The 14,022-nt window shown below is 35.5% G+C and overlaps 1 protein-coding gene across 3 annotated transcripts in view; it reads left to right on the top strand.

Moving 5' to 3' along the window:
- Nucleotides 1-14,022, top strand: part of TRPC4 (transient receptor potential cation channel subfamily C member 4) — a 205,548-nt gene that overhangs the window by 86,940 nt on the left and 104,586 nt on the right. For all 3 annotated transcript variants that reach the window (XM_032315137.1, XM_032315135.1, XM_032315138.1), the window contains exon 3: nucleotides 8,430-8,948. In XM_032315137.1, the coding sequence (XP_032171028.1) occupies nucleotides 8,430-8,948 (519 nt within the window). The remainder of the gene's footprint in view (nucleotides 1-8,429; nucleotides 8,949-14,022) is intronic.

The raw sequence follows: 14,022 nt of genomic DNA on the forward strand, positions 1-14,022 counted from the left end.
CTTTGCTCTTATAGATCAGCTGTGAACATATCGATAAATCATTCGTCCTGTGCTGAGACCAAAAGCAAAGGGAATTTCTTTTTCTGCACAGTAGAATTTTGAATTCTGTTTAGTCTTTCCAGGCAAGAGTATGGGCCTAAAGTAATAAAGTTGACTTTATTTAGGTAAGATTGTAATCTAACCATTCATTTGTTCATCCATCTGTCTCTTTATTCATTCATGTATTTATTCATATGACAACTATTTGGTTTTTGTGCATGTGGGTGTGGTGTGTGAAAATTCCAAATTCTAAATAACCGATAGCTAATGAATTTTTAAACATAACTCTGAGTTGAAACTCCCTTATGCTGATTTGAGTTAGACTGAGTATATGAAAGAGATAAATTTAATATTTATAATCCTGAGTTTTAAAAAATGAAGGTTTTGATACATTAGATAAAAATATTGATGCTAAAAGAAAGATGATACTAAAGAATTCAACAAGTTTTTTTTGAAGCACTTAAAAAAAAGCCTCATAAATTTTCTATTATTGTGCCATCAACTGGAATTTTTAAAAAGTGATTGAACCATAGAAATTTCATGTTAGAGTTGGGATATTGTTTTTCATACAGCAGATTTATTAGGAGGAATTCACAAGCTAATTAACTAATTAAGAGTAGAGCCAGAATAGAATGTAGATCTATTTAGTCAGTGATTTAGGACACTCTAAATATTATAATGCAGGTAAATTTCTTTTAGTCATTTTATACAAGCCACTATAATAAATGCTAATTTGAGGAAATAGGTACTCTTAAATCGGATGAATGTTACTCTAGGATGAATTTCTCTCCTAGAAATTTAAATTTCAGTATTGACAGTTCAAAAACGTCTATCTTAGTGGCAAAGAGACATTTCTATATTTGGGTAGAATATCATACTTTAGACTTTAAGCTATATGCCTCAGATTGGTGCTGAATCACTTCAAGGTGAAGATTTTTAATAAATTTGAGAAAGGCAATCTACTTACTAGTTAATGGATTCTTTGTATTCATCACCTTTAATGTTATGTGGCATGAAAATGATTCCATTAATAATGTAACTAGTGTTATGGTAAGGTTGACAAAAAGCATTGAACAAATATTCATTAATAGAGCTTAGACCAGAGATCCTTCCAGTTCTGCAATATAAGAAACAACTTTTCCTTGGTTTTTGGATTCTCTTTTAATTGCATGTTCTACTTTGTTGTGGATTATTAAGTGAAATATGCCATTCAACCACTTGAATTTATATTTTAAAAAGGGCATGTATGTGTGTTGTTTGTTTATTAGTGATGTGAGTATATATTTTTATGCTTGTATATTTGTCCGGGTGTAATGCTTTTATGTCTATAGATTTTACTTCAGCTAGAAGTCACGCATGGTGTGATTTTCATCTACAGGCTCATGATATTCACATCTGTCCTTAAATATGCCAGATGGCAAATTAAAAAAGAAAATTGAAAAAACACCTAAGTTTCTATCAAAATCATGTTTAGGTAATAGCTACTGAGTACCTACAGTGACCTATTTATTTATTTTAATGTTGGGAGCTTTGCTCTTCACCCATAACATTGGAACCACAAAAGGAAAGAGAGAGAGAGAGAGAGAGAGTTACATGTTGAAGATAGTAAAGCAAAGAAGAGTTATTGGGACAGAAAGTAGATTGGTTAGAAATGAAGTATGAAAAAGGGGAAGCAAGCTCATTTTCTGAATTTTCTAAAAGTTTCTGAGATCCAATGTCTTACATTGCTGACTTTTAAAAAGTTCTGAATATTTAATAGATAACAAAGTTGTATCAACTTACAAATGCCTGAGCTACCAGAGCAAAAAACTGAGGGGCGTATTTTACCTTTCATTTTCTCTCACCTTCTGTGATTGACTGTGATTGGGTCCTTTGCATTGGAGCTGGTTTCAGTTACTCATTGGAAAACTCAGAAATCTGATTCCATGACGTCACCCAGGAAATGACAGTCACAGCGAGTATCATAGTCTGCAACACATACCATTAGGTACTTCGTTAAGTGGAAAAAAGAATAGCAGCCCCAATATTCTAACATTTCTATAAAAACCATTTAAATCTTCACTTTTCTGTTCCCAGTATATTTGCTACTTGTTAAGGAAAGTAAAATGTTGCAGAGTACTAAATTCTTGTTAATACTGAATGAAAGTCACCAAATAATTCTTAACGTCTACAACATATTTTTTACAGTTAATAGTTTATGCTAACTCTACTGCCCCATTATAAAGAATATAAAGCAGAAACACTATCCTGAGATTTTGGCGAGCACTTGGAAAATTTTCAGAACAATTAAAACTTGGTGAGCATCTGATATGATGTTGCAACACTTGTTTCTTGTTTTTCTGAGTATTTCGCATGGTACCTATTATGGTGCTGGATTTATAGTAAGTTAGTAAACATTTGATTCAGTTTGCTGAAAGATCTGGGAATGTGTCAAGTATGGCAATCTTCTGTTTGAGGGCATGGACTGTTTTACCTTCATTTTTCTTAATTTCTCAGAGTCTAATGTTGCACCAGACAATGGAGTCAATAAATATTCACTGATTGATGGACAAGTGAATATTAAATCAAATAGTTATAAGCCATGGAAGTATGTTAAGAAAGGGAATTGTCTGAGAGATTAACATTTCGGAAAATTTATCTTTGCAAAGTGGAGGGAAAGAATTAAAGGTCCTCAAGACTTGTATTTTCTGGTTATTTAGAATAGTTTGTATTTTATATTAGTACCTTTTATAAAACCTTCATGTCCCCCTTTTGCTTTACCAAGGCTTCTGTTCTATTAGCTGGTTAAGTAGAGAGCCTTTTGCTCCACACCTTCCTTTCTCTCAATCTCTCTTGTTTTTTTTTTTTTTTTCTTTTTAGAACATTTAAAAATTTATATTTTCCTACCTTTGCATTGATCTTTGATTAACTGTTACATACATTTAGCGCCCCTCATTTGTCCTTTCCTCAGTTCCCCATCGTCTTGTCCCACGGTAGATTCCTCAGGAGGGACATTGTAAGCCTAGCATTTCCTGAATCCCTGCACATTTAAAACTGACTTTTCTAAGTGAAACTAGATGAACTCAATAACTTCCCCCCAAATGCAGTTTTTATTAACAGACCCTATTATTGATAGAAAAGCCAAGATATTTATTATGCAATAAATAGGAAAAGTTATTGAATATCCCATAAAAGAATAGCAGGCACTCAGGGTTTTCACAGAATAATTTTGAACTTTCAAAGATCAAATAATTTCAGTGTTACTTATTTTTTCCCCCACAATATGGAAAATGGATTGATCACATTTTGGATTCCTCAAGAAGCAGATAAAGTTTTTTTTTTTTTAATTCATTTATTTGAGAGAGATTGAGAGAAAAAGAGAAAGAGAGAGAGAAAAAACACAAGCAGAGGGGAGCAGCAGAGGGAGAGGGAGAAGCAGGCTCCCCGCTGAGCAGGGAACCTGACATGGGGGCTTGATCCCAGAACCCCGGGATCATGACCTGAGTCAAAGGCCGATGCTTGACTGAGTCACCCAGGCGCCCCAAGAGGCAGATAAAATGAGACGATTGCAAAAGTTTTATTGGAAAATAACATTTTGAAAGTAAAAGGGAAGAAAGCGAGATTGAGAAGGGGAAGCCATTAGACCATGACCCAGAACTGACAAAAATCTTTGCCAGTGTAAAGGGGAACTCAGAGAAAAATTACTGACTAGAGATGTCCCGTACTGGGTGGAAATAGCTAGCTCCTTGTCAACCCACTTATTCAGTCTACTGTCCAGGGCTCCAAAATTGAGGAAGAACCTGAAGAGGTAGACAGCTGGAGTCTATTAACGCACTGCCAGGTAGGGAGTGAATCCTCTCTTGAAGAAAGATCTGAGGGGCGCCTGGGTGGCTCCATCAGTTAAGCATCTGTCTTTGGCTCAGGTCATGATCCCAGTGTCCTGGGATCGAGTCCCACATCAGGCTCCCTGCTCAGCGGGGAGTCTGCTTCTCCTTTTCCCTCTGCTTGCACTCTCTGTCTCAAAGGAATAAATAAAATCATAGAAAGAAAGAAAGAAAGAAAGAAAGAAAGAAAGAAAGAAAGAAAGAAAAGAAAGTTCTGAATGGCACATCTCCCTGTATTCCAAAGGAAGAGAGAATCTATATGTTTTTTTATGAAGCAAACACAGTATTCATACCAAAATTTGATGAAGACACCATAGTAAAAATTATAAATCAATCTCACTTATGAACATGGGTATAACAATTCTAAATAAAAATATTACACATTTAAGCAAATGGAATTCATTTCAGGAAAGCTAGAATGTTTCAATAGTAAAAAATTGATTTATTTAATTAGCCACATTTTTAGGAGTAAGAAGTTCAATTATATAATCATCTCCATGGAAAAGGCCTTAGCAAATTCAACAGCCAACCTTGATAATAAATAAAAAATTCAAAATGATTTTTTGACATAAGAAATGGCATAAAAAATAGGTAGATATATAAACTGATAGGTAGATAATTGATAATACCAAATATAATTTGTGGTAGTCTTGAAAATTGCTGTAACTGCTTAAGAAAAATATTTGACCCAAAATTGCGTTCTTAGATATGTATTAGCAGACACAGACAAAAATATGCATAGAAATGGTATTCTTAGCTACAAGTGAAAACTGTAAATCACACAAATATTATCAACAAGAGAATATTAATTAAACTGTGCTATCTTCATAAATCAAAATATTATGCATAATGGAATTTACAAAAAAGATTGCTTCTAACAATAACAAAGTATTTCAAAGAGCTAATGTTGGGGGTGCCTGGGTGGCTCAGTGGGTTAAAGCCTCTGCCTTCGGCTCAGGTCATGATCCCAGGGTCCTGGGATCTAGCCCTGAGTCGGGCTCTCTGCTCCACAGGGAGCCTGCTTCCTCCCCTCTCTCTCTCTGCCTGCCTTTCTGCCTACTTGTGATCTCTGTCTCCCTGTCAAATAAATAAAATCTTAAAAAAAAAAAAAAAGGAGCTAATGTTGTCCAAAGAAAGCTAGATGTGAAAAGTATATTCTTTAGGATTCATTTATATAAAGTGAACAGGTGTGTGTGAAAGTGATCTCTGGCGATAGCGTTTAGGTTTGTGATTACAAAATGAAGCAACTGGGAGGTGACAAGAGGAAGGTTCCTGAGGTGCACACCCTCTCCTGGATTATAATCTGTGTTGTGTCACACAGCTGCACACATATTTTAAAAATACATCAAGCTTCACATTAACAGTTGTGCATTTTAATGAAGGTATGTTATACCTCAATAAGTTCAAAGTGAATAATTATTGCAATTAAACACTAAAATAAAAGAAGAATCTATGGGTCCATAGGAATACTCAGTAGTAAAAAGGAGAAGAGGGCGTTATTTTACATATAGAGGAATACAAGCTAATAAATGTAGACCTGATAATAGAGTAAGATAACCTCCAATTTTCAAACACTATGTAATCATTGGTGCAGGCGTGTAATTAGTACTGAATAATAGGCAATTTTTTAAGTTTTTGTTTGATCACTATTTTTCTTAATGGAATGGGAGAAATCCCAGAACCTGGGTCTAAGACATGCATAAACACTGACGTGTGCCTGACTAGCTGGCTGGTCAGAGGCGCCACAGACTCCTGCAAGAAGGACGTCTAAGGCCAAACAGTCCCCAGGGTCCAGTGGTCCCTGTCCAGCTGGGCGTCAAACAACTGATGGTAAAGACAACATATAATATATTATTGAATTTAGAACACATGTTAGAGTAAGAGGTAACTCTAAGATAATTAAAATTACATAACTTAAAAAATAGCTATTTATTGACTACTGAATTATTATATTATATCTAAAACAGTTTCTTTCGAGGGCACCTAGATGGCTCAGTTGGTTAAGGGTCTGCCTTTGGCTCAGGTCATGACCCCAGGGTCCTAGGATCAAGACCCACATCAGGCTCCCTGTCAGTGGGGAACCTTCTTCTCCCTCTCCCTCTGCCTACTGCTCCTCCCCCACCCTGTCAAATAAATAATGAAATCTTAAAAAAAAAAAAAGTTTCATTAAAAATTATTTTCTAAAATAAATGCTTATAAAAGATATAGTGACATCCATATATTTAAAGAATTAAAAATTCACAATGATTTTTTGACTATTAAGACTCATGAACGGAGTATTTATTTTTGGTATATTTTATCAGTTATTTTGCCATCTCTCTTTCTAATACTATGACACTGACATTCTCCTGAAATATAAATGCTTTTTAATATGGCCATATTATACTTATTTTTTCATAAAAGTTTGCTGAAATATTCTTCAAAGTTGCATTTTATGGTTAATAAATTTAAAATTATTTTTAATTAAAATAACTTTTAAAATAGCTTTAAGAACTACAGAAATCTAGAATGAAATTCTACTGAATCCAGAAAACCCCTCCAAATTGCAGCTATCTCTTAAATATACATTTAATGCAGGAACTTATTTATGCTGTTTTTGTTTTTCTTCATGTCTGCCATTGAAAACCTTGAAATATAGTTAATTAAAAGATTAATTCTTGTTTAATTTTAACTAGGGGCATTTTTCTCTTTGTAATAAATACATAGTTAAATTTTCAACTATGTAATACTGAAAATATAAGATAGTTACTTAAAAAGTAATGAGGTATGTATTGATCCTGCTTGAACATACAGTGCTACCTCAACAGTGTTATTCTGAATTTTATAATAAGTAGGTACTATCTTTTATCAACTGATTGCATATATTTTATTTTTTTTTATTTTTTTTTAAAGATTTTATTTATTTATTTGACAGAGAGACATCACAAGTAGGCAGAGAGGCAGGCAGAGAGAGAGAGAGGAGGAAGCAGGCTCCCTGCTGAGCAGAGAGCCCGATGCGGGACTCGATCCCAGGACCCTGAGATCATGACCTGAGCCAAAGGCAGTGGCTTAACCCACTGAGCCACCCAGGCGCCCTGCATATATTTTAAATAACCTTTAAATAGATAACTAAATCTCATTATTCTTTATGGAGTGTTTCTTATAAAACAAACAGATATTCTATTTTTTAAAGATTTTATTTGTTTATTTGACAGAGAGAGAGACATAGCAAGAGAGAGAACATAAGCAGGAGGAGTGGGTGAGGGAGAGACAGGCTTCCTGTGGGGCAGGGAGCCTGATGCGGGGCTCGATCCCAGGACCCTGGGATCAGGCAGCAGTTTAAGGACTGAGCCACCCAGGCGCCCCCAATAGAGATTCTAAATGGTCAAATAGGTTAAGAAGCACACAGGCTTAATTATTCTCATAAAGATATATCTCTACTTAAAAATAGTCTAATTAAGGTTTCATATGAGTTTTGTTTTTCTCTATGTAGTTGTTTTGCTTTTGATCCTTTTATGGTTTCCTTTTTAGTTTACAGTATATTTTATACAGTACATGGGTCATCATTTTTTCCTACCATGTCTTTTTAACTTATCCTTATACAGCACTTATTTTCATAGATGCCTCTTTATGCCCGCAGGAAGAACTATTAAACCAAACATTGGACAGTGGTGTGGTGTGGTGGAATACGCCCAGGCTCAGGTGTCAGGAGGAGCCCGGTGCAAACAGTGGGTCTTGCACTTAACGCACTGAAGGCTCCCAACTAGAAAGTGTGAAGAATTGTGAGGGTTAGGGCACCTAGCAAATGTCCACTAAATAGTGACTATTACAGCATTTTTGTCATTACCAATCCAAGAGAAAAACCCAAAGGAAATGGTGCATGAACATACCGGTGACCTGATTCATTGGAAACCATTTGTTTATTTCTGATACAATGGTGACGGAGCACTTGTGGTCCTCTGGAAAACAGACCATAAAGTGTTAGATGAAAGCAGAAAGCAGGAGGCTAGCCTTCTTACATTCTGCTGCCACCATTAATCATTGAGTTGGTTTTAACAAACAAAAGCAACTGAAGAACTAAAAGACTTCTCTTGTAGAGGAAAAGCTTGGGTTAAAACAAATGATTAACTATTATTCAGTGTATTTCTGGATTACTTTGGGAGTCCACACCTTGGGGAAAGAAAAGCAAAGACTGGGTGTCAGAAAATAAGTTGGGAGAAGAAAGTCTTTTACGAAGTAAAGACCTCCCATAGTCACTTATTTTAAGATTTCATAAAATGTCAAAATTCAGGTTAAACAAATATAATAATATAATGTGTCATTATATTGGAAATTGGACAATATAATGTGTCATTATATTGGAAAGTGTTTTTTTTCCAAGAATTTTCTTTTGTTTTTTAGCAGAAAAAAAAGCCATCTCTTTCCTGCAGAAAAGCTTGGCAAAGATTTATGAACTTTGTTCAGCCTCGCTCTAGCACGCTGTTTGAAATTCACTGGCTTGAACAAATGAATAAATATTCATCACCTCGGCTTTCTTCTTTTTTCTAGGTGCCTCCCATACTCCTTGATAAGCAGTTCTCTGAATTCACTCCAGACATTACACCAATCATTTTGGCAGCCCATACAAATAATTATGAAATAATCAAGCTTCTAGTTCAGAAAGGAGTCTCTGTGCCCAGACCCCACGAGGTCCGATGCAACTGCGTGGAATGCGTCTCCAGCTCGGACGTGGATAGCCTCCGCCACTCACGCTCCAGACTCAACATCTACAAGGCCTTGGCCAGCCCCTCCCTCATCGCACTGTCGAGTGAAGATCCTTTTCTCACAGCCTTTCAGCTAAGTTGGGAGCTTCAGGAGCTGAGTAAAGTGGAAAATGAATTCAAGTCGGAGTATGAGGAGCTGTCCCGACAGTGCAAACAGTTTGCAAAGGACCTACTGGATCAGACAAGGAGTTCCAGAGAACTGGAAATCATCCTTAATTACAGAGATGACAGTAGCCTTATAGAAGAACAAAGTGGAAATGATCTCGCCAGACTCAAATTGGCCATAAAGTACCGTCAAAAAGAGGTGAGTGTTGCCAGACCTTTTTATCAAAATATCATATGATTTAATCACAGTGACATCAACCAATACTCTGAAATTATGTTTGGGCTTTAGAGCCTTTTCTACTTATCTGGAAGTGGATGATATTTGTGGTTTGCCAGATTAATAATTACGAAACACAAGGAAGAACGGCAAGAAATGGCGTAATAACTGGTGATGGCATTAGGCAAATGTGTTAAGATGTACACATTTACTGTGGTAAAATGGAAAAACTGATGAATTTTAGAATCTCCACACTGAAGGTTCTGGTTCTACCATTTATAACTCTTGTTCCTTTACAGATCTCTTTGAGATTGGTTTCCTCCTCTGTTTAATAGTTATAATATTTTGTTATATGTATTTATTTATACATATAAAATATATTCCTCGGAAATTTGTAGAAGTATAAAATGTGTGGATGTGTGTGAAGGCTTTAGTAAATTATAAGTCCTTATGCTAATAAAATACATTATTAGAAGTTATTAATAAAGAAAAAATATTAGTCCAACAACAGATGAAAGTGTTGAAACCTCTCACATCTGGCTTAGTCTCTTGATTGGTCAGGAATAAGAGATTAAAGATGCCTAGTTGCAGAAGAGTTATAATTTCTCATGAAATTTCCATGATTTGAATATTAAGTAAAGAAAACTCAGAGCTGTCATGCTCATCACCTAGCATAATTGTTTTTGTTTCCATCGCTGAGTTAAGTGAGTTCTCCAAAATCCATTTTACTTCCATCCTCAGAAAATATGGGTTCTATGTTTATTCTTGAATTATAGTAATTATCTATTCTAGGAAATCAGTTGGAGAAAAGTATATACGGTAAGATGAAAAATAAAAGAGACTTCTGAATAAAAATGTATTCATTTTTTTTGCAGTCGGCCCTAATTATTCTACATTAGCTTTGGCTGCTGTGTCTACTGCTACTTACTAAATATTTAAGGATCAAGCTACCTGAATTTACTTCCTTGAGTTTTTTCTGTAGTTCTTGGCCAGTTGTCATTGGAGACTGAAACTAGTTGAAATGATCTTTTCCCCTAACAATGAAGGAAACAGCTTCTTTTGTGTGCATTCCCTCTGATTCCAAATTACACATGCTAGTTGGAGCCCTGTCAACAGTATCAACTAATTTTTTTTTTAGCTTCTTGTGTTTAGGGCTCAGGGAACTAATATTTTAACAGAACTAGAATAATTTTAATACACAACTATAAAAAATGATGAAAAACTTTACTTGATTAGAGATTTTTATGTACTCAATATGACATTTAAAAGTAATAGCATTCACTAGAACTGATAAAATGAGGGGCACCTGGCTGGCTCGGTCTGTGGAGCATGTGACTCCACTGTCGGTTGTGAGTTTGAGCCAAACGTTGGGTGTAGAGATTACTTAAAAATTAAAAAATCTAAGAAATTAAAAAAAAAAGAAAAAGTGGATAAAATGAGGTAAGATACTGATATGGCTTAGAATTTGAGCTAGTTCTTCTCAAGTATCTGTTATTAACCCAGTATTATGCTTTTCTTTCTTTAGTTTTTTGTGGGGAAAGAGATTTAAGGGATTGGCACAGTAATTACAAAGGTCTTTTCCTATGATAAATCAGTTCAGGGTTGATGTTATCCTGTGAATGGTGAGTGAGGTGAAATTCCCAGGATGCAGAAATCCACAAAATGAAAGAAAGAACACAGTAGCTGCAACTGGCTTTGCTCACCTGTTGCATTTTTGTTTGCTCTGCAGTTAGTGAACGAACCTAGCTCCATTTTATGCCCACCCTGATATGGGTCCGGATATCAGAACCGATTTAACTTTGTCTTTGCCACAGTGACTTTTGTGAAAGCACTGGAACAAAATGCTCATTGAGACTTTTACCATACTCTCTGAATGGAATACTACGGTGACATTTAATCAAATGAAGCTCCCAAATTCTTGTCAAAAGTTTGTCCAAGACCGAAAAGAAAAAAAAAAGTAGTACAAATTTCTTACATATTAACATATGTTTATATTTTTACCCACAAATCATTTTTATACATTCTGTTCATTCATTCATTTCTTCATTCATTAACTCTTTGAATGTGTCTTTTACCAAACACATGCCAGGGATTGCTCAGGGCACTTAGGACTCCGTGGGGGTGTGGCTCTCTCCTAGAGCTGATAGTCTATTACAGGGAGACCATAAAATGTTAAATCTATATTGTTCTTAGTCTTGTTTCTGAACCCCTAAAAATATTCATTCCTACTAAACTTTTTTTCTTTGCTTAGGTTTTTTTGTATATTCCAGGAATATACAAAGCATGCTTAACTTCAAAGCCTATTCAACAAAAAGCCACAAATTGAGTCCTTAGAAGTGTCAGAAGGAAAGCTATAGAAAGCGTTTGATCATTTCTAAGACTTCTTTCAAGATGCTTGTACCTTTTGCGAATATGAAGTTGTGGGAATTGGAGGCTGATCATCCTTAATGACACAACAGGATGAAGGGTGGCTAAAAACACGTAACATGTAACAAGAAAAAAAGAAGTAGTAATACCTTTTAAAAGATACGCTTTTTAAAAGACACTGCATTTGCATTTTCTCTTTTCATCTTTTGAAATGATAATAGAGGGAAAAATTAAAATAAAATTCTTACAGAGTTGTTCTGGGATATCTTTCATTCAAGAGTGAAGAAGACATTTCCTTTGGGTTGAACAATTTTTCCAAAGCAAAGTAATACTGGGTGACTAATAGCATTATTAAATGAAGAATAAGGTTTTACTTTCATATAAACTCTTTGAAATCATAGGTCATGTTTTATGAAACATATTCCTAAATTATTTAGAAATTATTGACTTCAGAATATTGGATGTAAGATTTCTAGTAAGATTGCATGTCTTAAATGAAACTCTGCGTTAGCATAAATGTCTTGCCCTATGTATTTTTACCAGAAGTTTTCCCAGTTTTAGTTTAAAAAAGTTTGTGGTTTGTCTTTGGTCCATCTCTTACATTTTTGTAATGGCTTCTTATGGATCTTTCCATGGCTAAGTCTCACTCACTCTTCCAAACTCATATCAGGTCTCCCCTCCGATAGGGAGGTTCCATGAAGCAGTCCCCCTCCGTAAAATCTCTGGGATAAATGCCCTCCTTCCACACATTCTGTTTTGCATTGTATTGTTAACATTTCGCCCTTCTCCTCCCGGTAGGAGTGTCAGGAACACAGCCGTCATATTTACCAGTCATAACTCTGTACTGAAAGGCAGAAGGTGTTCAATATGAACATACCCGAAGTTGCAGAATCTCTTAATTCTGGACGGTTCCCTGCATGTTTCTTTGTCTGATTAAATTGCAGTGTTTAGGTTAATTACCTACTAACAGCCTTCTTATGAATTCCAATATTAAAACAATTCATGTTGCGAGAACTTGATTACAGACTTACTCTGGTAATTCTGTAATATCATCTAAAAAGAAAGGCCTGCATTAATTGAATATCATGGATATTTTTATAGGCATAGGCAGAAGGATTTTATTGTTTCTATTAATACTTAACTACAAAACCTGCTGTATCCGCTACTGCCTCCACCTAGGTGTCCTCATGGTGAATACGAGGTAAATCTGATCCAAGCACAACTTCTAGCCAAGGTCAGCTGAGTGTGTGAGTTTATTTCATAACTCAGCTTCTTCATAATTAAGCCATGCGTTTTGACATGAAGGGTTTTTTTGTTTTTGTTTTTTAGTTTTTGCATTGTGATAAAGCATTTGCCTTCTTCAAAGAGTGCAAAGTCTCCTTTTCCTTTCTCAAACCACTTCTATTTTTTTTCTTCAAAGAGTAATCTCTTTAGTCTCACTCTGAAAAGAGAGCAGGGAAAGTCCTCTTCATGAGGGGTAGAAGTCACCACCCCATTCTAGTGTTACCCTTCAAAATGAAGAGTGTTGAAGGAAAATGGGGGGGGGGGAGCCAGAACCAAGCACCCACCCCCTTGGAACTCAGTTTCCTCCTGTGGATTAGGTAAAAGTGAGGTGTGATTGAGGACATATCTTCAACTAGTAACTTGTCCCTTGGTTCCTGGTGTAATTTTGGCCAATATAAAGTTTATGGCCATTAAATATCACTTCCATGTTGTCACTGTTCTTGCCTAATATTTGCAGAATCATTGTATGTATTTGGAGACCTTGATGAGTTCCTTAAATATGTTCACAGCAAAGACTTTACCTAGTTTGTTACACATGGTTGTCCACATTGTGAAGGTACTAGTCCACAGTAAAGAACCCTAGATCTTGAATAATAATAGAAAGCAGTGAAATACATTATTGTGTGGAAGCACTACAATTCAATCTCGTTACAGTTCTTCAAATTAAAGTTAGAAAAAAAATCTCTACATAGTCAACCGCGTATCTTTTTCAATTTAATTTTCTCTTTTGTGCAAGTATGGCAGCAAGCAGCCTTGCAACATTAATTTTAAACTTTGGTACTAACCTAGGTTCTCTCTAATAAATTAATTAATGGAGTTGTTAAAGAGGGAGGAGAAAAAAAACCAACGTCTAAACAGCCCACTATTCATACCCTTCTTATCTTTTGTTTATCTTGTCAATGGAGCAGTGAGAGAAATGTGAAGAGATTCCTGTCAATCAGATGCCATCAGTCATCCTGCATGGTGAACTCAGTTGATTCCAAATATTCCAGAATCAAAGCTCTTCAAATCTCTCAAAATTTATGGTTTCAGTTTCTTGATTTATTCAAAACTCCTTGATATGGAATCAAGAACCAAACCTACTGTCAGAAAGAGAAGACATAGGGAGTAGATTAGGGGCCAGGAGAACCACGGAGAATAGAGTCCTAATACAACCAGGGGATGCCCCAGGTGAGAGACAAGGAGAGGTGAAGGTGAGGGCAGCAGAAGAGTGTTGGGCAGTGGGAGGAGCAGTTAAATAATAAATGGAGCAGAAACAAAGGAAATTCGTCTTCATAAAACTGCCTAGGGCTAGACTTTACCTCTATTTCATAAGTTTTGTTTTCTATAAGTTATTTATTGATAAGTTAGTCATGACAGAATTTTTTAATTCAAATTTTATTTGAAAAGAAGCAATAAATGTTTA

This window comes from Mustela erminea, chromosome 15, assembly GCF_009829155.1.
Source record: "Mustela erminea isolate mMusErm1 chromosome 15, mMusErm1.Pri, whole genome shotgun sequence".
Taxonomy (NCBI): Eukaryota; Metazoa; Chordata; class Mammalia; order Carnivora; family Mustelidae; genus Mustela; species Mustela erminea.